The 26,403-nt window shown below is 48.2% G+C and overlaps 1 protein-coding gene across 19 annotated transcripts in view; it reads right to left on the reverse strand.

Moving 5' to 3' along the window:
* Positions 1 to 26,403, reverse strand: part of LOC106038705 (collagen alpha-1(VII) chain-like) — a 108,836-nt gene that overhangs the window by 69,813 nt on the left and 12,620 nt on the right. For all 19 annotated transcript variants that reach the window (XR_007162833.2, XM_066999736.1, XM_066999775.1 and 16 more), the window contains exons 2-23: positions 25,169 to 25,308; positions 21,709 to 21,889; positions 21,092 to 21,251; positions 20,103 to 20,196; positions 18,893 to 19,066; positions 17,829 to 17,989; positions 16,558 to 16,687; positions 14,988 to 15,104; positions 14,525 to 14,680; positions 13,904 to 14,020; positions 11,846 to 11,992; positions 11,532 to 11,651; positions 10,268 to 10,426; positions 9,392 to 9,520; positions 8,927 to 9,076; positions 7,530 to 7,667; positions 6,940 to 7,086; positions 5,908 to 6,027; positions 2,687 to 2,833; positions 2,340 to 2,540; positions 1,867 to 2,006; positions 1,231 to 1,354 (exon numbers count right to left, since the gene is read on the reverse strand). Coding sequence is in view for 18 of the 19 variants with exons in the window: in XM_066999736.1 (XP_066855837.1) it covers positions 1,231 to 1,354; positions 1,867 to 2,006; positions 2,340 to 2,540; positions 2,687 to 2,833; positions 5,908 to 6,027; positions 6,940 to 7,086; positions 7,530 to 7,667; positions 8,927 to 9,076; positions 9,392 to 9,520; positions 10,268 to 10,426; positions 11,532 to 11,651; positions 11,846 to 11,992; positions 13,904 to 14,020; positions 14,525 to 14,680; positions 14,988 to 15,104; positions 16,558 to 16,687; positions 17,829 to 17,989; positions 18,893 to 19,066; positions 20,103 to 20,196; positions 21,092 to 21,251; positions 21,709 to 21,889; positions 25,169 to 25,238 (3,082 nt within the window). In the remaining variant the exon portion in view is untranslated. The remainder of the gene's footprint in view (positions 1 to 1,230; positions 1,355 to 1,866; positions 2,007 to 2,339; positions 2,541 to 2,686; positions 2,834 to 5,907; positions 6,028 to 6,939; positions 7,087 to 7,529; positions 7,668 to 8,926; positions 9,077 to 9,391; positions 9,521 to 10,267; positions 10,427 to 11,531; positions 11,652 to 11,845; positions 11,993 to 13,903; positions 14,021 to 14,524; positions 14,681 to 14,987; positions 15,105 to 16,557; positions 16,688 to 17,828; positions 17,990 to 18,892; positions 19,067 to 20,102; positions 20,197 to 21,091; positions 21,252 to 21,708; positions 21,890 to 25,168; positions 25,309 to 26,403) is intronic.

The following is a 26,403-nucleotide window of genomic DNA, read 5'->3' on the forward strand; positions in this document are numbered from 1 at the left end:
CTGTGGGGTCTCTTCCATGCATGGAGGAGAAAAGGTATGCAGTGTGGTCCCATAAATAGATTGGAGATCCTAGCAGGGGCCAATGCTTTTTGAGGGAAGACAGCAGTAAATCAGATTGGCTGAAACGGTTCAGGTTGTTTTCAGCAGTTTCAGTTTCGGAAAGAGAAAAAATACATTTAGGAGATTTGAAGCATTTTCCCTATATTTTAGGAAAAAAAATCACAGAATCCCCAGTTCCAAATTCCTTTAGAAAGATCAGAAAAGTTTTCTGAAGAACTCTCCCCCAAGCTGAAACGGTTAAGAAACCCCAAAATAGCACAGAAGTCTCCTGTGAGCAGTAAAATGCCTTCATTGACACAAACTCCACAAAAAAGAAGGACTAGAGGCAAGGTTACATAAGAATTTGCAATCTGACCTGTCTCACGCCGACTTTCTCTAGCCAGTCCTGTCTGAATTCTTGTATTCTGACCAGCCCCATTTCTCTGTGTTGCTAACCAATACCACTAAGCCAGGATGGGATATACAAGCCTTCGTTTAACATATACAAGTTCCTCAATGCTTCGCTTTATGTTGACTGCCTGGAAGATATTTAGGTGGGCCACTTAAAAAAGATAAAGTTAAAACTAACTATCTTCAGTTTCATATTACTGCTGATGTACCGTTGGGGAAGCAGGAATACCCCACCATCCTTCTGGGAATGAGTAGGTGGAAAGTGCTGTTTGAGTTTTTAACCCTGTAAGACAAGTGTCTGCATTTCTGAGATGCTGAGCTGATGAAGAGCTGTGTTATTTGTACAACAGTGAGAAACAAAGGACATTTATGTGATGACACTCCATAAAAATAGGACCAGGTATATTGTTTTGTTGTTAGGGTAACAAGGCAATAACCATTGGCATTTACTGATTAAAATGTGCATAGAGTGGGTAATAAGGATACTTCAGCATCAACTATCCTTATCTAATGTTTATGGGTTTGGTCTCCAAGCCAGGTATAAAAACCTCCCTCAAGTATAGGCAAGGTTATAAAAAAAATGAAGAGAAACCCAGTAGCAAAACTAGGACATGGATAAAGGACACCAGGCCATCCCTGGGAATAAAACCAAATTCAGCCCTGTGTTCTCAGATTTTACAGAACTTTGGACTTCCTAACCAGGTAAATGGGTTCAAAACGTTCGCTGTCCCCTTGCCTCTGTCTTGGGTCTACCCCACATGTGGGCTTGCACTTGCACACCTGTTTTTGTGTTGCCTCCAGTGTAGTGCAGCTCCTTGATGGCTTTCAGGGCGCTGTTGCGGTCCTGGTGCTGGTGGAAGTGGAAGGCTGCCCTGGGCTCCTCGCTGTACTGTGCGACAGCAACCTGGCAAAGAAAAGGGAGGCAAGGGAGATAAGAAATGTGGAGGGATCAGACACAAAGCAAAGGTGCCATCACTCAATAAATCTCCTTGATAATACAAATATTTGAATTGCAATAGAAGTGGAATGAAGCTGTGTTTCTTAGAGACTAAAAACAGGCACAAAAACATCTGTCAGGTTGGCAGACAATACATAGGACACAATTCAGACGCTTAAGCATGGGCAAAGTGCTATTTTCTGCTCTCTAGGGCATCAGAAATTTCTGCACAGGCTGGTAGATAGAGCACAGAACCAAAGGGAAATACACTTCTGGCAGCTCACGGCTGGGTGGGAGCATCTCCTGGTGCAGCATCTCCCATGGCAGCATGCATCCCTCCTGAACTAAATTACCTTTAGGCAAAGTGCTTATCCTCTCTGAACCTCAACGTGAGTGAGCAGACTGCTGTCATTGCAGAGGTGAGCAACAGGTAAACACTTGGAAGGAAAACATGTTCAGGAAACAGAACAGATTCTTGCCTGTGTCCCTTCAGGCCCAATCTTAGGGAAATAGGAAATGATCCGGAAGAGGAAATCCTTCACTTTGTTGAAATTGCTCTGTCCAATACTTGAGGACTCATCCACCAGGAACCCAACGTCTGCTTTGAACTTGCCACAGACTGCAGAGGGAAGAGAGAACCTCTGTAAGCCGTGTGGTCCTGAAGCAGCATGTTTCTTTGTGCTCAGAACAATAAAACAAATCCAAGCATGGGTATCTTCTGTGACGCCAAGTGTCAATGAGTGAGCAGGCAGCACCTTCACCCCCCAGGATAGAGGTGAGTGCTTAACTGCGTGATACATGCTTTGTGTCTTCCATTTCCCCAGTGCTGGCCACTCTCACTTCTCAGTGAACAAAGATTAATTTTGACTCCTGACACCAGAGAAGACCATGACTCCTGGTGGTTAGACCCCCTTCATCATCATCATCAAATCACACATAGATGCACACTCACTTGGCCCAGGGAGAGTTGTCAGCGGTGCAGACACTATGGTGGTGGCTGGCAGGGTGTCTGGGGTTGGTGCTAATGTTGTGGCCGTGACTAGTGGGAGAGGAGTGGTGCTCACATTGCTAGGAGCTGTGACTGGGGATCTCCTTGCAGCCAAGTTTGCAGAAGTCACGGGAGAGACCATTGCAGTTGAATCTGTGTGAGGTCCTGCAGCAAGAGGCAAAAGAGGAAAAGATGTTTGTTAACCCCCTCTTAGTAATGACGCAAAGCACCACAAGGGTAGAGAAGACAAGAAACTAGCCTCAATAGCAGCTACCTGGGAAAACTACTACGTAACCTTCCTGCCTTCATACCTGTTTGTGCAGTGAGTGTTGTCTCTGGTCCCTCTGTATTTCCAAAGACTGGCCTTATGGAAAACAAATACGTCTCCTTGGAGCTCAGCCCTGTCACTCGGTATGATCTTGAAGCTGCTGATAACAGTTCCAGGGAAAGATCAGAAGCTGGAAAAAAGGAAGAAACATGCATTAACTGGGAGGCAAAGAAGCTCAAAAAAATCCCATGTCAGGAGCATCCCATCTGCCACTGACACCACCTTCAGCAAACAGGAGCTTGAGAAGCAGATGAGTCCTGGGCTTGGTAAAATGGATTTGCAAACTGCAATGGTCAGGCCCTAAACCAGCTGAAATAAAGTTGTTTGCATCTCTCTGAAGTTGAGAAGGATGGAATAAAGCCTGATGTTTGTGCAAATGTTTAGAGAGGGCATTTGGTCCAGGTGCTGAGCTCTGTGACTGTCCAATGAAGGAATATTAATTATGGTTTGCAAAGGCTGGCACGTATAAAAACAGGATTCTTTTTGTTAATGAATAGAAAGCTTGCTGAAAAATAGAAATAAACATAACTTGAGAAAACTGACTGCATACAATAGATAGTTTTGCTTTAAAGTGATAGGAAAAATCTGTGAAAATGTCATAACAATGTTTTGACATTTTAAAAGTGTCTTATTTTGGAAATACTGAAAGATGAGTTTTGACATCGTTCAAAGTGAAACTTGTACCTTTTCATTCTGAAATAGCATTTTCTTTTAAAAGAAAAGAACGTTAGTTTCTAGGGAAATAAATTAAATTGTTGCGAATAACTTGTTTCAACTGTATTAAATGTTTTTCATTACCCCAGAATAAATTTTGGAAGGGAGGTTTTCTTCCTTTAAATATATATATATTATTCCCTATTGCAGTTTGACTGAAGATCTTCTACTCCTCTCCATTTGGGTAGGCAAGTCAAGATAATAATTATCATAGGTGTGTTGCTATGCTGCCTGAAGAGATTTGCCTGAAGAGAAACATAAGCTGAGAGCTCTGCTGAAACACAGACCTAAGGCAGCCCACTCCTCACCCCTGCCTAATACCCCCAAAGAGGTAAGTTTAGCTACTTTTCCATTTCCTCTGTGCCATTGTGTAGCACCAAAACCCTCTGTTTCACACGATGAGGCTTTCCCACAATCAAAGTGTATGGTTACCGCGCTCATGGTCTAGAAGAAGCAGAAGACTTTGTTGGTGGATGGAGGCAGGAGAGACCTGGATCATACCCAGGATGGGATGCACAGCCCAAGGCTGCCGAGCACATGCAGGAAGAGGTCTGCAACCACTGGAGGAGGCAGATGGTCTTTGCTGGAGACAGTTTTCGAAGAAGAGTGAAACTGATGCTTTGCAAAGGAGAAGAGATGTGAGGGTCAAGGAGCAACTGGACGATTAAATGAACTTCTGGATGTTGATTGAGTGGATGCAAAAAACCATGGCTTTGGTGGTCTAAGAACAGTCAAGAGAAGGTAGGAAGAAGAGAGAGGAGGGCAAGATTTAGGTGAACTTCTCCAAGGTCTCTTCTGTCACACGGAGGATGAAGACTGGCTCTGGATGGAGCCCTGTTGAAATGTATAATGTATGGGGTTGGTTTTATGTAACATGACAGGGAGATCTACAGCAGGGATGACCTCCAGCTGAGTAGAAGAGGACCCAGTCTTTTACAGGGCAGGCTGGTGAGGGTAGGCAGGTAGGGAGGAGGGCATTGAGCGAGCTTAAAAAGGCAGAAAGGGAAATGGGTAATGAATGAGAATTCATTTAGCAAAAAAGCAAGTTGCTGAGAAGAAAATTAATCAAGGCAGCAAGAGAAAAAAAAAAAGACAAAATTCTTAATTGCCTTTATACCCTAATGCTGGCAGCTTGGATAATTAAACAAGAGAAATTGGAATTACTCACTTATGAGCATAAATTTGATCTTGTTGGTACTATTGAAACTCGGTGGCAAGATTCATCTGATTGTAATGTTAAATCAATAGTTATAAACCTATTTCAGAAGGATCGATTGAGTGAGGGCACAGTGGGACTGTCAGATGTGGTATTATCCGTTTCTGAGCCCCTGACAACTCTGAAACCAATGATTTTTGAATACTTACAGATCGATATTTTAACAGCATGGCACAGGAGAGGAACAGTTGCATTAGATCACTTAAGTCACCCTAGAGAGCTGAATGTTCAGTTCCCTAATCACTTACCTATAATATGTAGAGCAAAAAAATGATGTTATCACAGGAGACTTCATCCTGAGTGACATATGCTGCAAGTCTTAAGCTGCCAATACCAAAACGTCCTTGGAATTAGAAAAATTAAAGCTGATGACCTGGTAACTCAGAAAGCACTGCAGGGAGCACAGGGGAATTGCATCAGATGTTTTCCTTATTGACTTGTGAAGTTGAACTGATCCCTAGCAAAAAAGTTAATGGCTGAAGCAACAATGACAGGAAACTTGCTATATCCAAAGAGGTTAAGCCCGCTCCAGAAAAAAATGGTATACCTGGTACCTTAAAACAGTAAAACTCAGTAAGGCCAAATCAATTGAAAAAGAAAACAAACCATACACTAAATCTGTGAGCAATGATTATGAAAGTTTTAAAAGTTCTTTACTAGATAATAAAGCTTTTAAACAGATAAGAATTAAGGTGTTATGGATGACAAAAACAGACTTTTTTTGATTCACTGCAACTATTCCTGATGGACAAGCAGGGCCTCTAGAGGAAGAGAAATTGATAATGCCAATCAGGCTTTTTTTTTTTTTCTTTTCTTTTTTTTCTTTTTTCCTAAGCAATTTTCACTTCTCCTTTGTCTTCCTCTGAGGATTTTGCAATGGTCACATCGATCATCTTGTGAACCTCCTCAGTGAGACAGTTTTCTTTTTTCCCTCTATTTTTCACCCAAATGAAATTGAGATTAATGGATATGATGCATGGAATACCTGCACCCTGGTCAAACTGGGCAGCACTTGGAAATAATAGTCATTATACTAGAAGGAATCAACAGCCACTTAAGGCTGGTGTTGGAAAGAAATTTCCCCTTTATTACCCGCCCCTTGCATCTTCTGCTGCGTCAGCTGGCTCTAAGACCAAGTATTGAATTCAACACTCCAGAAGGTAAGCCAGACTTCTCCATGGTCCATCCTCAGATCTTCTTGGGTGATGGGGCAGCTCACAATGGAGGGGTCTAAATTACAAACCATCTTCCTTTCCCCACCAAAAAATGGGTACCTGAGGACAAGCGCCACGTTAATAGGTACGTGGATGCGCCAGGAACAGCCGCCCAAGTCAGCAAAACACTGGTCTCTGCAGCTTCCTGCACCATGAACTCGGTCACTTTGGGTAAATCCACTGTTGGAAAAGAGAAAGAAAGCAAGCTTAGGGAAGGTAGAAGCTCCCACCAAGAGCTTGACTGAGCTGAAAGGAAACAGATGCATCCTTTGGGAGATTCTGATCCAGGCCCCACTGAAACGAAATGCAAAAAGTCCAGATAGAAACGATGAGCATGGAGAATATCTGCTCCACTTGATCACAGCTCCAGCTGCTGGTGAATATCTGCCCTAGGGTAAATATCCCTTAAATATCCCTTATTAGAAATATTCCTTAGCCTGTGACCAGTTTTCAGAGCCTTTTTACCTTTTAGCTATCACTTTTCTGATGAGACAAAGGAGTCCCTGCAGCACTTCAAGGGTTTTCCAGAAAGCTAAGGCAGATCCGATCCTTAGCTAGTGGGAATTGGTGGCATTTTAGCAAATAACCATCGACAAATCTTCAGCCTAGCCTGATGGGTGTTTCTCCAAACCATTTTTTAAATTCAATCTGTTGGGATGGGAAATGGAAATTTGTGCCTGCTCACTTGTGCCAGATGCTGGTGCTCCTTGAAACTCCAGTGCTATCTCCACACCCCCGACCTTCTCCAAATCTGCCTATTCTGCAGCATCAATCAAATTGCATGATGCCACAGTGTCATGAGAGGTTTGCCTTTATCTTCTGGAAATGGTATAGATATTGTAATTCAACAGGTAATTCGAATACAATGGGTCACAAAAAGGGCACCTCTCGATGATTTTTGGTAGGTGAAGACAAGCAAAGCCCCAACATTTCTCAGTAATAAGATGAAAGGACCAATATACATTTTCTGGCACACTGGCTGGTGGGTGTCTGACAGCCAGCATTGCTCCCTGTCCATCCCCACCTGCTGTCACAGCCCCTGGCATTGCTGTGGCACTGCCCTTGTCCCCCCTCGGTGGTCTTTGTACTCACGGGTTTTGGCTGTGAGGATCGTGGGGCTTCCCTCCTGGCCCCCGATTACCGCAGACACGCAGACGGTGTAGGTGGTGCCCTCCTTCAGTCTGGGGATCGTGAACGAGATGGTCTCTGCTTCAACCAACTGTGAGGTTTCCAAGCCACCTAACAAAAATTGCAGCCACACCAAAAAAACACAATGCTACATAGAAATGGCAGGGTGATTGCTATTGACAGTTATTGTTACAGCAGTTTCTGCACACAGATCTTATAGGTCCTGGCCAGGGAGGATGTTATAAGCTCATTTTACATACAGAAGAACCAAGGCGTGGGCAGCTGAGGGATCTGGTCACAACGGCATCACATATGCTGCTGGAAGGGAACCGCTTCCCTGACTCCCCAAATCCAGCTATGCCTAAATCCGACCAATATCTACTTTGCAAACTAAAACCTGGCCAAGTTTCAGGGCTTCAGCCTGTCCCCAGATATTATAGTCCCCGTCTACCCTGATCATCTGTGGGAAAAGAACTGAGCTGAGCTAAGCTCCTGTTTTCTGAGGATCTTTGTGCTCTGTCCTCATATTGCATCTAAGAGAGGAGGATGCTTACCGTTGAATGGCACCCAGGATATCTTATAGTGAGTTACCCCTGGAAGCCTCTTCCAAGACAGCTTCAAACTATTTACACCAGTGTCAGTAATCTTCAGATCCTGGACGGCCTGGATGGGGTTGGAGTCTGCGAGAGATGCTGCAGAGATGAACCAGGATGAGATGTTGCTGGGGTTTAACCTGGCAGACAGCTGAACGCCACACAGATGTTTGCTCAGTTCCCCCTGCCCCACAGTGGAGTGGAGAGAAAATTGAAAAGTGCAAGAACTTCTGGGTTGAGATAGGGACAGCTGAATAAAAAAGAAAAAGAGAAAGGAAAGGAAAGGGAAGGGAAGGGAAGGGAAGGGAAGGGAAGGGAAGGGAAGGAAAGGGAAGGGAAGGGAAGGGAAGGGAAGGGAAGGGAAGGGAAGGGAAGGGAAGGGAAGGGAAGGGAAGGGAAGGGAAGGGAAGGGAAGGGAAGGGAAGGGAAGGGAAGGGAAGGGAAGGGAAGGGAAGGGAAGGGAAGGGAAGGGAAGGGAAGGGAAGGGAAGGGAAGGGAAGGGAAGGGAAGGGAAGGGAAGGGAAGGGAAGGGAAGGAAGGGAAGGGAAGGGAAGGGAAGGGAAGGGAAAGGGAAGGGAAGGGAAGGGAAGGAAGGGAAGGGAAGGGAAGGGAAGGGAAGGGAAGGGAAGGGAAGGGAAGGGAAGGGAAGGGAAGGGAAGGGAAGGGAAGGGAAGGGAAGGGAAGGAAAGGAAAGGAAAGGAAAGGAAAGGAAAGGAAAGGAAAGGAAAGGAAAGGAAAGGAAAGGAAAGGAAAGGAAAGGAAAGGAAAGGAAAGGAAAGGAAAGGAAAGGAAAGGAAAGGAAAGGAAAGGAAAGGAAAGGAAAGGAAAGGAAAGGAAAGGAAAGGAAAGGAAAGGAAAGGAAAGGAAAGGAAAAGAATAAACAAAGCAAGCGATGCACAACACAATTGCTCACCACTCAACAAATGATTCCCAGCCTGTCCCTGAGCAACAGTCACCCCCCACCCCAGCCAGCCACCCCATATTAATTGTTCAGTGTGATGCCATATGATATGGGATATCCCTTTGGCCAGTTGGGGTCAGCTGTCCTGGGTCTGTCCCCTCCCATCTTCTTGTGCACCCTCAGCCTCCTTGCTGGCAGGGTGGTATGAGAAGCTGAAAGTCCTTGGCTTAGTGTAAGCACTGCTCTGCAACACCTAAACCATCAGTTTGTTATCAGCATTATTCTCACCCTAAATCCCAAACACAGCACTGTACCAGCTACTAGGAGGAAAATTAACTCTATCCCAGCCAAAAGCAGGACAGATGTCAGAAGCAACACCCCAAGAGAGTGCAGGGCCAGGACCATGAATCCAGCCCTGATGTCCCAACACTAGGATGTCTGTTCCACCAGGACATACCTGTGCGGTGAGTCAGAGTCACCTCTGGCCCCTCGGTCTTGCTGAAGACAGCCCGGATGCTGACTTTATACTGGGTGTCAGGCAGCAAGTGGTCGATTCGGTGAGCCAGCACCCTACTGCCCAGGTACTGAGTCTTGGCAACCTGGTTTTCTGTGAAAGAAGGGATACTTCAGAGTTCGTAGCTCACTGATGAGGCTGGTGGCATCTCCTCCAAAGGAAATAGCCATTCCTTGCTGTACTGTGGTTTCAGAGCTTTGGGGATTGGTTTCATAAATAGAAGAGCATGAATATGGAAAGAAAAATATATCACTAACGGGTAGAGGCTCAAGACCATGTTTCTTAGTAGTGAGATCTTTTTCCTACCCTGGGCAGTAGATAAGAAGTTTGGAAAGGTCCCTCCCATCACCATGGCCACTGACATGGGTCTGTGCCAAGAACATGTATGTGCACCCTGTCTCTGCTCACCTTTGCCTGCTCCCACAGGGCTCCAGGTGAGTTTGAATTTGGTGGCAGCTGCTGTGGCACTCCATACCAAAGACAGGCTTGTGTTGGTGCAGGATGTCACCTTGAAATTGGAGACGTAGCCAAGAGGAGCTGCAAGATGGAGACAGTATTAGATGGTGCACACCATGTTCAGCATTGCCACATGGCCCCCCTCAAGCTGCAGCAACAGAGGTGGACATACAATGGTTCACCATGGAGGGACAATCTCTGGCTACCAACTGGATCACCATCTTTCCCTATTTTAGGTGAAGAATTTGCATCTGCTGCCTCTTGTCCAAGCAACCTGGTCTCCCAGCACATTCTTCTGGAGTCCCCATTCTTTGAGGCAGAAGACAGCTGCCTGTAACAGGCGTCCTAACGCGGTCCACCAGGCATCAAAGACCATGTTGGAATGTTCCTCTCCCTGCATCTCCCTGTAGCAGAGTTTATCAAGGTCTTTTCTCTTCCAGCTGAACTGTTTGACAGCGTAGAATACTTTGGCCAATGGTATGGATTTTGGGATGCCTGAAAGTTCAGTGAACGCGGATTTGGTGGTTCATATTTGAAGCTTTGTCCAAGCCCAAGGCACATGAACATAACTACTGCAGAGCATGCTGACTCCAGTTTGCATTTGAAGACTCACAAGCAGAAAACCCAGAGCCTTTGGGATTCCTGCTCTCACCCATAAGGTCAGCAGGGAAAAGAACCACCACCATGGTGCCCCTGACATGAAGGAAAGGCGATAACAGTGAGGTGCCGGAGGCATGGTGTAAAGCTTTGCAGGGACACACCAAGTTGAACCAGACACACAAGGGCTGTGTGCCGTAGTGGTTATTTGAGTGCTCTGCCCATACTCACATGTCCTGGCTGAGGTCGTGATCCCTGGTCCTTCCACTGAGCCAAAGAGCACATAGAGGGAAATCACGTACTCGGTGTCATGGGCCAAGTTGCGGAGCCTGTAGGCTGTGATCGACTTGTTGAGGGACAGCTGCCGAGGACGGTCTTTGCCAAAGAATTCTTTGCAAGAGAGGGAAAATAAAATAGAATAGGATAAAACTAAAGAGTCTGGAGAATGCCATGTTTTCCCCAGCAGTCCATCTCTGTCTCAGCTGAAGTTCTGTTGGAGGACATCTGAGTGTGCTGGGGCACGAGAGAGTTTCTGTGTGGTTGTGTATTTGAATTTGGATTTGAATGACTAGGAACGAACCAAACTAGCCAAGAGGAACCAAAAGAATCAAACCAGACATATTGTGTTTATGTGGCAAAGTTTTGGTAGCAGGGGGGGCTGCAGGGGTGGTCTCTGTGAGCAGAGTCCAGAAGCTGCCCCATGGCAGATCAGAGCCAGCTCCAACCAGCTCCAAAGGGACCTGGCGCTGGCCGGAGCCGAGTTGAGTGACATTGGTTAGGCCTTTGGGAGGAAAGAGAAGGGAAAAATGAAGGGGGAAACCCTGCTGCATTACAGCAGCTGGGAGAGAGGAGCGAGACCCAGCCCTGCAGCCCCCAAGGTGAGTGCAGCAGGAGGGCAGGAGGTGCTCCAGGCTCGCAGCAGCAGTTCCCCTGCGGCCTGTGGAGAGGCCCCTGGTGGAGCAGGCTGTCCCCCTGCACCCACGGGTGCCACACGGAGCAGATCTCCACGCTGCAGCCCGTGGAGGAGCCCCCGGTGGAGCAGGTGGATGTGGCCTGGAGGAGGCCGCGGCCCACGGAGAGCCCCCGCAGGAGCAGGCCCCGGGCCGGAGCTGCAGCCCGTGGAGAGGAGCCCACGCAGGAGCAGGGGGGCTGGGGGGAGCTGCCGCCTGTGGGGGACCCGTGCTGGAGCAGTTTGCTCCTGGGGGATGGACCCCCTGGGACGGAGCCGTGTGGGAGCAGTTCTTGAAGCCCCCACAGGATCAGTATGGGAGGGACCCCACCTGGAGCAGGGGCAGAGAGGGACCGTGAAGGAGGGTCAGGGACAAAGTGTCAGGGACTGACCACAGCCCCCATTCCCCGTTCCCCTGTGCCTCTTCGGGGGAGGAGGTGGAAGAGGGTGGTTGGGGGCAGGTATTTTTATTTTGTTTTTAGTTTCTCACAGTTCTAGTCAGGAGCTGGTGTGGTTGATACAGGCTGGAGGAGAGCGGGGTCTTACCTGGTGTAGGACCCCAAGCCACTCGGTACCCAGTGGCCCCAGCAACCGAGTCCCAGGAGACCAGAGCACCACTGATGGATATTTCACTCACTTTCAGCATCTGGACAGTGCTTGAAGCCACTGCAAGAGAGCAGAGTTGCCCGGTTGCATCAAGGTCCCCACAGCTTCTAAGTGATCCCCAGACAGCTCTCTGCACCAAACGAGCAGGGTGGTGGCCACAAATGACACCAACTCTGTGCTGCCAGCACATCCTCACCCCATCCATGTCCTTTAGGGCTGGTTCCCTTGCTCACACCCTGCTGCAGGGCACCCACCTGTGGTTGCTTTTGCGCTCACCACCGGCCCCTCGACATCTCCGAAGATGGGGTTGATGGTGACATTGTATTCTGTGCCAGGCTGCAGCCCCTGGATCATGTAGTAGGTGTAGGCGTTGCTGAGGTTCACGTCCTGGATGCTGCCCTCTGCAAAGGGAAATGATAGGTGAGGTCCCTCATGCCAGGCCAAGGAGGACCCCCCATCTGGGAGGGTGGTGGGCAATCACACAGACACTCAAGGACTATCTCGGTTGCCTGAGATTAAATGGCATTTTGTCCTCCTGGCCTGCACCTGTGCCCATGAAGTCCTCAAGCCGAGGACAGTAGGGATGGTGCTTCGCACACATCTTGGTTGAGGAGGTAATGCATATACAGATAGAAATATCCCACAAGCATTTGGACAGACCTCAGTGATCACCAACTGATCAAAGTGGCTTAGGACTTCGCAGGCCAAAGAAAATAACTGAGGTAAAAACACAGAAATTGATGTACATGGGGCTGTGAGCAGTCCCTTAAGAGGGTCCACACACTGCCCAGCTCTGGGTGACATGCTGCTGGAGCCATCCTGCCTTCCCTCCTGGACACGGGAGACAACTGATGCCACAAACAACATTTTCTCTATGTTAATCCTATTTTTGTATCATGGACTAGAAACCGCTCAGCAGAACCTCTCAGCATCACTCCAGAGGGAATCACGGACAGAGAAGAGTTAAAACCTAATCCTTGGGGGTCAGACCCCCCTTTTCAGAGGGGCAGAGAGGTGCAGGCAGCAGCAGGTTGGGATTGGGGGGGGGGGGCTGCCATTTACAGTTTGGTCACTGGAGGGTGCCATGTCCCCATCTTCTGCTTCCACCAGCACCCTGCGCCCCATCCCCCTCTCCGACCCCCCCCTCCACGGACCTTCTCTCCGTATCAGGCGTTCATTTATTTTTATCTATTCTCTGTCAGAGAAGAAAAACCCACATCCTCCAGCACCTGGGATGGCTGCATGGGGACGGAGAACAGGTGTCCAATCCCAGTGCCCCTGCACCCATAACACAGGCTGCTGGGATGGGATGGGATGGGATGGGATGGGATGGGATGGGATGGGATGGGATGGGATGGGATGGGATGGGATGGGATGGGATGGGATGGGATGGGGCGGGATGGGGTGGGATGGGATGGGGTGGGATGGGATGGGATGGAGCATGGGAGAAGGACCCCGCAGTTGTGAGGGAGGACTGTCCCTTGGGATTTTTGTCACCTCTGGATTTGGGGTGAACCAGCATTCAGTAAAAGAGCTGCTCAGCTACCACAACCCCAGAGCAGAGGTGATGTGTTGTTGCTCCTTCAGCTGAGGACATCGCTCATTGTCCCCTCAAGATGTGGCAGGCTAGGCACATGCTCCATTTCTATTTGGGACATCAAGCAAAGACTGGCCAAACAGCTGAGTTTTGGGGTGTGCCTTGATTTTTATTTTTATTTTTATTTTTTTCCAGAGAACCATTCACTACAAAGCAATAAAAGCAGTGTTATATCCTCCCCATAAAGATTTTTCCCTTCTCATGACCTTCAGAGCTGTTCTCCAGCTAACCCCCCATGGGAGATATCTCCTTATTTCATTAGCATGGGAGCTGAGCCTAAGGAGAGAGTGCTATTTTTTCAAAGCCTGTGACGGAGCCCAGGTGTCTCGACACCCATCTCCTCTTTGAACCACAGAGACATCCATATCCCAAGACCAAAATACGCCATCAGGCCTGATTTTTTAACTTCTACTCCCCCACATCAGCAATGAAAATATGTCTGGGTTCAGGGCAGGGGAGAGGCTCCAGCTGCTAGTGCAGATCTGTTTTCAAACACTAAAATCTGAGAATGAGGATGCATTCTCAGGGGGATATGGGATGCTGGAGGCCAAAGTCAGGTCTTGATGCAACAGACACAGAGAACCTGGATCTCTCCAGACTCTTGTTGCACGGCTGGCACGAAGTGGATAGTGCATCCAGTGCCTGGGGACTTCTCAGCTCGGGCCTCCCCAGCTCCCTGACCACCAACGCCTGCAGCCGGCTCCCTTCTTTTTACCTGCTGATGTCCAGGTGAGCCTGTAGCCTGTTGCTCCCCGGACAGGGCTCCACCTCGCCTGCAGCGTGTCAGTGGTCTCGTTCTGCAGCAAGATACTTTTCACGGGCAGGAGCTTCACTGGAAGGACAGGGAAGAAATCTTTCAAAGCACCTACTGAGCAGTGGAGGATTTTGCTGGCTGCCCTCCTTCTATCACTGTCCCTGCAACCTGTCTGTCAACAGGAGAGGGATTTCTAAGGGCTCCTGCTTTGCCTGAAAGGTCGAAGGCTTCTTGTAAAAGCACTGGCACGAATACCCAAATCTGTGGCCACTGCTTTCCACAACCAGTACCTCTAAGGCACCAACCTTGCTTCTTTTCTGCAGTGTGGGTGCAAAACAGAGGGGTGAGTGGCCGATCTTCCACCTTTCCACCCCAGCAGCGTGGTGGTGTTCAAGGATCAATGCACGTGATAGGGAAAGAGCATGGCTCAAAAATGGAGTTAGGAAGGACGCGTTGAGCACTGCTCTTTTGATGCATGTATAGATGCCATTCCCACCAACCATGAGGTGCTTATCAACGGCAAAGGGTTTGAAAGAAAAGCCCAGGGCAAGAAGGGGACAGCCAAGGAGTCAAACCTCTTACATGTTCTCCCCACAGCAGCCACGGGCTGGCTTGGCCCCTGGGGGTACACGGCGTAGATGCTGACGCTGTACTCTCTGTCCTCCTGCAGGTTATCCAGCACGTGGGAGGAAACATCGCCCCGCAGAACTTGCTCGTAGGTCATTCCCGGTCTGTTGGCTGCAAAACAAGGAGAAGAGGGATACTTGAGTATGAAAAACATCCAGGGTAGATCTGGATATGATGGTGCAAATGGTTATAAGGCATCCACAGCATCATCCCCACCTTCTCCTGCAAAAGAAGGTCCTTCAAAGGACTCTCTTCTTCCATCCCAGGGGAACCACAATGTCTGGAAGAAGCTAACCTGGCCTCCTTCCAGCGTAATGCCAGGAGCACTGTGGTGCAGTATTCCTTGGATAAAATGGCACTTTTCCTGCCCTCAGTTCACTGCTCCTCTTAAAGCAAATGCCAAGAAAACTGAACTCACCTCTGGGGATGTAGATCTTGTAGCCTTCCAGCTTGCCCAGGGGAGGTGTCCAAGCAACCTTCAAGCTAAAAAGTCCTTCTTCTATCACCCGGAAATTAGTGACTGGAGGCACAGGTGCTTTGGGGTACAAAAATAGTGCAGAAATGGATAGGACAGTGCTTTAATAAAGCCCCACATCCAAGACCCTTGGAAATATTTTTGTCTTCAGAGACAAAGAGACACAACAGTAAGCAGCGCCATCTCTCCCTATTGCGGCAGCTATATCCTCAGAAGTAAACTTCCCCCTCTATCGCACCCTTGTCCACTTGAAAAATGAGCAGAAAACCCCCATGTCAGCGTGCCTGGGGGCTTCCTCTTTGAACGGTGTTGCAAGCTGTGAAATATCTAACCATCCATCTATCATGAGGGCATTGCCTCGTGAGCAGATAAAACTGCAGTGGTTTCAGGCAGGTTGAGCAAGAACATAGGAATCGAACATTACTTGAGCCCATGGATGTGGCTCTTACAAAGAGGAGCCCATTTTGATCCAGCCAGCCATGGCAGACAGATTTATAGCTTCTACCTCTGCCTTCATGTTGGGGATAATAAGAGGAGAGATCGAATGACTTTATTTCTACCCATAAAACCATTCCATCTTCTTTGCGGCAAGTACATATGAATCAACCTCATTGAGGCTCTTTATTTATTCATCCTTTCGGAGATCTTCCCTTAAGAAAACAAGCAATTTAGACATTGTGGGGTTGGGGAGAAGAAACAAAAGGAAAGGAAAAAGGAATAATTATTTTCAAAATGCCATGGGCAAAGCAGACTTGGTGCTTCATGCAAAACAGGGAGAAAAGTGGAATTACTGTGCCCCCTTACCCCTTAAAGCCCCTGAAAGTAGTGCAGAGATTTCTGGGCCAAAACCTGCTCCATCTATCACATCTGACCCAGTGCCTTGCACTTCAAGAGTGAACTTTGTTTCCAAGAACCTTGTCATTATAGCCAGCAATGTGAAAGCAAAGGAATTCGGCATGGCAGATCACAATCTGGAGGAAGTCCAGATCATTTCATGGGACCAGAGATCACTTCTTGAGGCATGTCCTAAAAGCCTTGATCATACCACCTTGGTGTTCTCCTTGTGTGAAGTGAAACTCTAAGTGTGTACACGTACATAGTGCCAACCCAAACCTTTTGGACAGTCCCACTTCCAAAACAAGGTGTTTAGAATATAAATCGCTCCAGAATCCCAGTGTTTGTGTTTCTAAACCCACGGTCTCCAAAGGTTTCCTTCATCCCAGGTACGTGGGAGGTACATTAACTAAATCCCAACCTGAATTTTTTAAATCCCACTGGTTATTAAATCAGATGATATGAGCTACACCCTGTGCTTTCAGGTGCTGCGTGGGTTACTCTGCACCTGCTCAAGAATGCTGCACATCATACCAAGAACCACATATGCTGTTTTACTTGAGATATTCCTCCTGCGCCTCCATCCCTCACTCCTTGTGCATATGGTTTTTGGGTGGTTCTCTTCCTGTGCCCACATGGACAAGTGACGTGTGGGGGTGACTGCAGAAGAGATACTCACTAGTCTTCCCCTTGACAGCTGCCGATTCCCCAAGGGCATCTGTATAGACAGCTCTCACCGTGAAGACGTACTTGGTGTTGGGTTTCAGATCAGGTACCAGCACGGTGCGTTTGTCACCATCCACTGTGATCTGTCACACAGGGAGACAAAGGACATCGTTACACCTCTGTGATGGTCGAAACACCCATGTTCACAGCAGGTTAGGAATACAAGGCTTCTCCTCTAGTGCAAGGTTCTTCCATCGGCAGGAGTCTCTTAAAATGTACTAATGGATTTTATGTACATTGCAATCCTCAAATGATGTCCGGGTTCACATGGGACATGGCACTGACACGGGACAGTGCCAAGGGCGGGTTTCATGGGATAGCTCAGAAGAAACTCCGTGAAAACAAGAGCATGCACAATGGTGAAGGTGTTTCCCAGTACTCACTTCAAAGACAATGGAGGAAAAGCAACTATTTTTGACAAAGAGGGTTTCTTTTAGAATCATTTCCACAGAATCACATAGGTTGGAAAAGCTCATATAGGGAGATTTCAACGCAGCCTGAGGGCAAGAGAAGTAGACCTAACTTTTGGGTTCTTACTATGTTCTTATGAGATTCTGAAGCAGTCAAAAAATGATCCTTCTCGTTAAATGCAACCTTAAAAATTAATACAACTAATAATCTTAACCTTAATACTTTATGCTTTCATAGGTTTGTTCTCTTATTGGAAATCAGAGCTCTTAGGCATACATCTTCCATCCTTCAATCCTGCTTTCACACTCTGTGCAGTGACCCAGCTGACCCGGAGTGAGCTGGCACACGTGGCATCCTCCCTCTCACAAGGACATGGCAAATCCCAAACCAAAACATGCAGAAATTTTACCAAGGCAAACAAACTTGGTGGCAAGAGGAATAGGAGCTGCTATTATGGAAGCTGGCTGGACTTATTTGAGAGGTGGTATCACAGAGGTAAAGAAAGAAAGGAGCAGTTCCTATTAACCTGTTCTTATTGATCCTAAAGGAGCTTGTGACAGTTTGTGTCATATTGTCCTTCCACTCTTCCTTTCCAAATGACACACCAGCAGACCTGATGGTCTACCTACAGAGCTTCCCTTCAAACAAGCAGCTCCGGCAGTATATGGCAATGAACTGGGCTGTGACCGGGGTGGCTGAGGGACACGGTGCCATCTCCAAACCAGGCTGTGCCATCAACAGCCCCAGAATAGGTTTCATCTCGAACACTGAGACCCACAGCTGGGGCTCCGCAAGACAGGAAAGCATCTCTACCTGCCGCTGGTCCTCCAAAACTGGCTGCCCTGAAGGCAACAAGGGATGCAAGTGGACCCGGTACCCCGTCACCCTCCCTGTAGCCGGCATCCACGTGAGCTGCAGTGAGCTGTGGCTGTGCTCACTGACGTGCAGATCCCGGGGGCCAATGATCTTCTCAGCTGTGAAAAGAGAAAAGAAAGGTCTTTGGTTTGGACCATGATGCACAGGCCTTTTGTCGATGGAGTCACCATATTCAACGCAGAAAAAGCCTCTGTTTCCAGTCCAGAACCATGCAAGCAGGTTTTCTTTTGACAAATTGCTTGACAGCACAAGAAGGGAAAACAAAACTGTTTCTGGCTACGCTTGCCCTGTGAACACCTGCTTAAAGCATAGTGTATCAGCTCCTTTCTGCCCTTCTCCTTCCTGCCAGCATAGATGGTTCTGCCAGAAAGCTCAAACTCTCCATGAAGCATCACAGGAAGCCCTGAAGAGATACAGAACCACAGAGAAAACAAACAAAAAAAGATGTTCTAAGGACTTGGATAAAGTTCTTCCAAGCTCTGCCCTAAGATTTAAACTTAAGTTTGTGTGCCAGGAAGGGGGCAGGAATTCATTGCCACCACCTCTATGTTTGCTGCACCTCTGTATCTCTTTGGTGAGATCCAGATCTCTTTGGACATCTTTCTGGCTGCTTTTTGCATCTGTTTTGAGGACGAAATTCCTTCTGACATGGAGCTGTGCTGCCAGAATTCACCACGGGAGGCCCATCACGAAAACCCCGAGGGGCAGAACTGCTGCCCCATTGCCCCAATGGGCAGCGAGAGCATCGGGACCCCGTATCACCAGACAAACCACAGCAATGCAGATACAAGTGAAAAACACAGGACCACTGCCCCTAAGCGACAGGTGCTCCATGGAGCTGGCTGCTCCTCTAGGGTCATCCAACCCATAAAACTCCCTTGCGATGGGACCAGAAGGGACGTGCGAGGTCCACCTCCGTGGCGTGGCTGGCACATCCAGGGACTGGGAAGTGGCTGGTTTGAGCAGGTGGAAAATGGGATAAGGGGAGAACCCCAAAATACCTTGCACAGTCTGCTTGATGGGCCGTGGTGGCTCTGAGGCAGTGAAGCAGAGCCTTCGAGAGAGCTTGGGGGCCACGTTGTGGAGCAGGTGAAAATCGTCAACGTAAACCACGTGCTCTGCTGTGGGCTCAGAAGCTATTTTGTTCAGTTCCTGCTTGTCAGCATCCTTAATTCCTAGGCGAAGAAAAGAAGAGGAAAGGAGAACACCAGAGACATCAGTGGGGTAGGTGAGGCATTGGCAAAGGTCTTGCAAGAGCAAGAGGGAGCAACGTGCTGCCCTTTGTGCTTTATGCTGGCTTTATGGTCACGCTGCCCACAGTGAAGGCTGAAACAAGGAATGGAGACTCAGTCTGTATGGGCAGTGGTGGAGCAGTTGAAGCCTCTTCCATTAGGGAAAAGAAGCCAAGTTTTCCTCCCGAGGCATGTTGGAGATTGCCCCAGGGGACTTGGCACTGATGGGATGCTTAGGGTGGATAGTGAAAGGGAGGGGGTAGGATCTGGCCTCCTCCTTCCCGTTGGATACAGAGATGTTTCTGCCCTTCTGATGGATGATTAGTCAAAGGGACGGAGGCTGTGTGAAAATTGCTGCATCTTCCAGTGGTTGAATCAGAAAAGGAAAAAAGAAATCACTCATAATTTTCAGCTTGCATTGGTCCAAATTTGCCTGCTTGCTCTCTCTAATGGAACACCACCACCACCTCCTTTTTCTCCCCAAAATACTTGCTGAAAGGAAGGGTTTGGCTTGTAATAAATGGCTGTATTTAACTTGGGGGCAGAGGGGGCTGAAATTTTTCCTTTCCCGTGAAATTGTTCTGATGGACACTTGAAGTCAGCCTCTAAGCCCTATTAAGAGAAACCTTCAAAAGTAAAACCATTTCGTTTTTGAAAATGTCACATCAAAACATTTTGACTTTTATGGAACTGTTTATTGAACTCCTCCTGAATTCACAAGTAGTTTTGACAGATGCAAAACTGCAGATTTCCGCTGCATAAATCAGCGATTGACAACAACAACAAATATCCAAGCACAGCACAGATGTGTTTTTCTCCTACGTGCAGTAGTTGCTGGTGGCTGAGCCTAGAGATGGGTGCAGTGTTTAGAGGCGGGTGCTTTGTGCATCTGGAACCTTCCCTGGTGTGTAGACCGTGTGGTGGTTCACACACAGTAGTTGGTACAATGCTCCACATAGCTTTTTGTGTCCATACGTACCTACAGCAAATACTGTCACTCCCCGATCCTGCAGGACGTGGGCTTTGTCTTCAACTGAGTCGCTGGATTTCCCATCCGTGATCAAAACAACTACCTACAAGAGTTGGAGTCAGAGCCAGAGAATGAATGAGCACAACACGAGGGGCTTGAAGAGGAAGCTGCAGGATTTTCAAACCAACAGCCCAAACCTTGGATGAAGTGCATCCCCCTAAATGCAATGTATGATCTTAGGGCAAAAGAAAAGGTGCAGCACTGAGCTGTAAAAGTGGGAAGGCCCCGGGAGGCAAAAGCTGGCCGTGACAGTTTCAGACTCAATGCATGGGGTGCAAGGCTGCCCCATTCTTGATTTCAAGGCTGTCTACTGGCAGAGCAGAGCAAACAGCCTTGTGCGGTCTGCAAAGCAAGACAGAATGCGGTGCCTTCTCTTTAGCATCCTCAGAATTGAAAACCACTTAGAAAGTATGAACTAAACCATAGTTAAAAAATGATCTGATGGAACCGATGGCCCAAAACTTATGCCCAAAAGGTAGGGACACTGCCACATGCCTACTTTTTAAATAAGATTCCGGTTGTGTACTTGAGCTGTCCCTAAGTGGAGCAGGTGCATGCATACTGTTACCAACAGCACGTAGGAGGAACCGATGCTGCCACGACTTGTTTCCTTGTCTAAATCACGTCCTGAGCCTGCTCAGTTAGCTTGAGCAGTAAGTGCTCTGAATTTGGATACTTAGCTGGAGGCATCTGAGACCAGAGCACTCTGAGCATCTCCATAAGGTGAGCCAGCCCTTGAAAATCTGCATGTGCCTGTCTCTTTCTATCAAAGACCTGAAGCCGAATGGGCTCCTAAATGAGGTACCCCAACTCCAAGTCAAAAAGCAGATGGGGTGACTACAACCCAGCTGGCTCATTCATGCCCGTGGGTGGAGAAGTCAGAGGTCTGATCCCTGACAAGGATTACACCAGGGAAGTTGTCACAGAAGGTCGCTTACCTTTGCTGCATCCTCTCGCAACGTGGCTGGGCGAGACATGGCATGAGCTGCAAACGCCAGGGCAGCCCCCGTTTTTAGGTTGCTTCTTTTGAACGAGAGCTCCTGAATTGCCACCAGTATTTCTTCGATGGTCACATAATCCGTCAGTTCAATACTCATCCTGGGGGTGAGAGATGGGGAAGTATGGGGGAATAAAGGGCAATAAAATGCTGTCATTACAGCAAATTTGTATCATTAATGATAATGACCAACAATGATGATGACACTTAGATGGTCACACTAGTCTCACAGGTAGTCAAGAATTCTTCTTCACAGTGGTCAGGGGAAGCCCAGAGTCTTCTTATTTTAAAAATAGTATCTGAAATTGGACAGCAGGGAGTTTCTTGTGGCTGCATTAAGTGCTACCCTCCCTGCCCTGGAAGAGTTCCCCATAGACAAGCCCCTCTAGACTCTGGTGGCATTGCTGGGGGCTGAACTCTTGCTTTGCTCTTCCAAGAGTTCAACCAAGCAGCAAGAGCTCTTTAACCAAGGGAGATGGTTGCTTAGCAAAAACAGTCCCCATTTAGAGGTGTAGGGCTATCGAAACCCACGTGTTTCTGGTAGATAGATTGACCCACCTTGGTTTCTCTCCATAGAGTGCCACTGCCAGCCGGATGCCTCCTTTGCCCATCACCACATTCTCAAAGGAGCGGGCCATGCCGCTGATAAAGTCCTTCACCAGCCGCGTGCTCTCTGTCTCCGCACCCTGGGACTGTCCCACGAGGAACAAGACATCGGCCACCTCTGCTGTCCTGCACACTGAAGGAGAAGAGCTCATCTCACATCATGAAACCAGCCAGGAGATAAACCCCTCTGAGCCACATGAACCCTTGAGATATTACAGCTAAGGGAGAGAGACCGTGCTTCAGCCCAATGAAGTGGGTAAGCATGGGCCTCCCAGAGCAACAGGCTGCTTCATTCTCTCTAATTTCTCTCTAAGTCCCCATTTTGCTGTTCCCACCCCGTGAAGTTCTCCATTTGAAGCACAAACACTGGGGCCCATATCCATCAAGGTGGTAGACCACGCTGGCAGCAAGGGGACATCTAGGTGTTTCGTATGCCCAGAAGCTGACACCCACAACATGCACAACTGAAAATTGGCAATGTGGCAGCTCTGTCACCCTATTAACCACCCTGGTCTTCTTGTCATTAAGGTCTCAGAGCCGTCATGAGGCACACAATGCAGACATGGGGCCACACATACTTCGCCAGTCCTAAAACAACCAGGTCCTCCAGTCTTGCATGGACACCCCATGCATTCAGATATGCAGTACTCTGCTCTTCCCAAACTGTCAGCAGCCCTGAGCGTGGAAAAAATGTCACATGTGAAGAATGAGCAACGTGAGAGTGCTTTCGGTGCAAGCCAGAGCTATCCAATGACAGCTGGCACCGAAGGGGCAGGTGTATGGGGAAATTTGTTTAATGAACATCAAGGCATATTTCCCTTTACGCTGCTCAGTCTTTTAATTTAATTTCACTTTCTTTAGGAATCCAGTAAATATATTTCAAGGGCAGAAATCTGATGACTTTTAGGCATGGTTAAAGTAATGAAGTCTCTAAAAGGGAAGTTCAAAATTTGTATTTTCTTTGGCTTTTCTCTCCATTGCAGGTAGATGCTGAGTTCTTATTGTAAAGCTGCTAAAAAATTGTCTGCGCTGACTGCTGGAGGAAGACTTTTTTATTCAGGCTTGTTCACCAGGAGTGGACTCAACCTCTTCACATTTTTTCTCATTTTGTGTCACTGTTGCTCTGGACTTGCAGTGCAGGTTTGGAGACCCAACCCACATCCAACCAGGCTGGAGCATTTGCTCCAGTTTGCTGCAGAGATTTCAGGGTTTGCTGCAGAGATTTCAGGGTTTCTCATGCTTCTGCTGTGATGGAAAGCCTGCTTTAGCTCAGCCTTTTCAATTTACCTGCCTTTTACCCCATTCCTATGAGCAGGGTCCCCAAAGGGCTTGGAAAGATGCAGGTTTTGTGATCTCCTTCATTGCTGCGTGTCCCTGATCAATCCCCTTTGGCCACGCAGCAGGAAAGAGGATCATTTACTGGCAGCAAACAGATGGCTCCCCAAAGCTCTTTGCTGCCCAAGTTTTTTGGTTTCATCATTTTCCTTCGTGCCTCCTGATCCTGAGCTCTTTACAACTTAACAATCCTTTACTGCAGGAAAAGTAATGACCGCCTCTTTTTGGTTTAACTCACCCAGCTGTGAACACAAAGCACTTTCCCCCGACAAAAATGGGAGATAATTATTTCAATTTCCCTTTCTAGAGCTCTCTTTTGAGATCTCCCTTTCCTTCTCGACCCTCCGTAAGTCCTTTTCAGCTGGGATGTCAGGGCTGTCTTGGAGGCAGCTCTGCTGCTAACAGCAGGTCACCATAAGCTGTGCTCCTAGGTGCTGTTGCTGTTCTTGGATCTACCCCTTTGCCCTAGCTTGGACCTTGATGTCCCTGCTACCCCAGAACGATTTTAAGGAAAGGCAATGCCGGTCCTTGTGTTACCACAAGAATATCCCAACAAGTGCTGACCGAGACGGAGAACGCTTTCCAACAGCTCTCCCAAAAATCACCCACCTCTTGGAGCTTCTCAAGGCAGTGCAAACTGCTCTTCCTGGAAAACCTGCATTTTTGGACCTGATCTGGAAAACCTGCTCAAAATGCTGTTGGTATCAGAGGTCCCTTCGCTACCCCTCCACATCCCATTGCCCCAGGAGCCTCCTCCATCCATGCCTGGTCCATGGGAGCCTTTCTCACCCTGCACAATGCTCCTGCCCCTGTTTGCACCCAGGGATAACAAGGAGAAAGACAACTGAGCTGCAGGAGCTCCATGAGATTAAAATGGGAAGCCTGGTGCCCTTTTTGTCTATAAAGGGGCAACCAGACCCCATGTTGTGAGATGCTGAGCCAGGTGCTCAGCACCTTTCCAGAGGGGCCCAGTTGGGCAATGAAACCCACATCCATTTGCTGCCTGGATCAGGTACCTGAAGCTGTCACTGGGAACATGTGGTGTTAAGCATATTTGGACGGGTACCTTCTGGAGAAAATACCAACACAGACAGCTATATTAATCACAGGGGGATATGATTTTATTTGAAATTTTCCATGCACCTCCAAAATTACCACGTTTCATCAATCACAGGTTTGCCAGAGACATCTGTAAACGTTGATTTATTGCACTGTTCCCAGCTTCAAATTAAATAGCATTATAGTTGACTATATTGGCTTAATTGATGGACAGGAACTTAATCAAGTTAATTCTGTAGCTGGTGCCAAAGCCTCCATTAACTCCTTGTTGAATTTGCTGAATTTACGCCAGGTGAATTCACACCCCCCAAAGCCTGGGGGGGTGTTGCTGCAGAGGGATTCGAACAGGAAGGACCCTTTGGCTCGCAGCCAGCCCCACGGCATTCCTGGGAGCTCGCAAGGAGCCTCCCCCTCCTGCAGGACCCCAAAGCTCCACAGATGTGGGATGGATCACGCTGTAACTGCGCAAGGCTTTTCCCCAGGGTCTTTTTGGTTCCAGCCACTCGTCCCCCAAAAATCTGTGGGCTTGCACAGACAATGGGGAGCCAGGCAGGAGGCGAGCCCTCACGCTGTTTTGCCTCTCTAGACAGCAGCAGGAGGTTTCAAGGCTGCCTTGAGGTCCTCTGTCTCATATCCCTTGGGTGGTGGCTTGTCCCAGCTCTTGGAGATCGAAAGAAGAATAGGGAGAGGGCAAATTTTCCTTTTCTCCCCACCTTTCCCTGAAGCAGCTGAGGTAGGACAGCGTCAGAGGCTGGACACCAGGCAGACCCCTCATTTCCCCATAAACCAGGGAAAATCAGGTCCTGTCCAGGGACCAGCTGGGATGCTCTCTTAGCCAGCTGCTAACAAAAAAAAGGACACTAATGCAAAAGTCAATGGCATCAGCACTACAGCTCACCCTGATGTGACATTAGCAAAATAGCTGCTTGGAAAATGTCTTTTTTTTTTTTTTTCCTTCCCGATGTGTCTCAGCATCCTCCCCAGCTGCTGCATTCACGGTAGCCCACTTGCCACGTACCTTCATGAATGGCCATGGCTCTGTAATGTGCCATGGCCGCTGCCAGGGCAAGGAGCTGGGTACACAGCATTTTCTTTTCCCTTGGGAATAAGCCCTTCCTCAGTCCCTGGAGTCAGCACGCAGCCTGGGCAGTCATTCATCTGCAGAAGAAAAGATGCTTTAAGGTACGCCATCCCAATGGTATGCTCTGTCTGCCTGCTGTGGCAAGAGAAACTTTCCTCTAGCTCCCAAAGCTCATCTTGACTTGGGGAATCAGCATTAAACTCCATAAACCCTCTCACTCCTCCGCCTCTTTGCTGAGGCTGGCTGCAGGGGAGAGCTCAGCTTTGTTTCCCAGCACCTTTCCCTAAAATCACCCTTCTTCAGGCAGTAACGACCACAGGCAATTAAGCCTAAATGTGAATATTACTGCTGCAATGGAAGAAGGAAACATCTGCTGCCTCCATCATGCAGGGAGCAAGGATCAGCCCACGAGCATCGCTAGGAGATCGCTGCAGACAGCAACCACCCATACTCAAGTCTTTATTAGTCTGCCTTGTGACCGACCTTCAGGTTCCTAAATCTAGGATTAACTGCCTTGCATGTGGCTTCCTTGGAAATCCAGCCCATCATCATGGATCCAAAGGGGGCTGAAAGCTCTGGTTACTACTCATGGATGGTTTAGTGGCTCCCCAGACGACTGCTGACAGCTCATTAGGCTACAGAAGTCTCCCCCAGCAAGGCAGGGACTTCTCTCTGTAAAGCACTAACTGCAGCAGAAGTGATGTTGCCAGAAGGGGTTTTATTCTTTTGAAATGGACAATAAAAAAGTCCTTCTCCTGGTCTGAGCCTCACCTGCTTGGCTGGGACTGAGCAGATTTCACGGGGAGACATGGACTACTTCCAGGGTGGAAATTCAGATGTGGGGAAAAGACGAGCTCAATGACTTCATCCAGCCTAGCTCTTTTCCAGGGTCACATTTTTCCTTCCAGTTAACACCACGCAACCTCAAAACCACACTGCCTTATATATGGAGCTGGTCTGCTTTGGAAAAGAAGGCTGGGTTCCCTGCTCAGCATGGGACAGTCCCACCTGAATGAATCCCCCCGCAAAATAAAGGTCAAATGCCCACAGCAGCCTGATGCGTCAGTGTCACCTAGTGGCACTGAATTCTGAGACCCTCAGGGATGATGTCCCCCTAATGTGCTTTCTGTTTCATATTTCCCCTCTCTCTTCTCCTAATTGCTGGGTGTACT

This window comes from Anser cygnoides, chromosome 1, assembly GCF_040182565.1.
Source record: "Anser cygnoides isolate HZ-2024a breed goose chromosome 1, Taihu_goose_T2T_genome, whole genome shotgun sequence".
Classification (NCBI taxonomy): domain Eukaryota; kingdom Metazoa; phylum Chordata; class Aves; order Anseriformes; family Anatidae; genus Anser; species Anser cygnoides.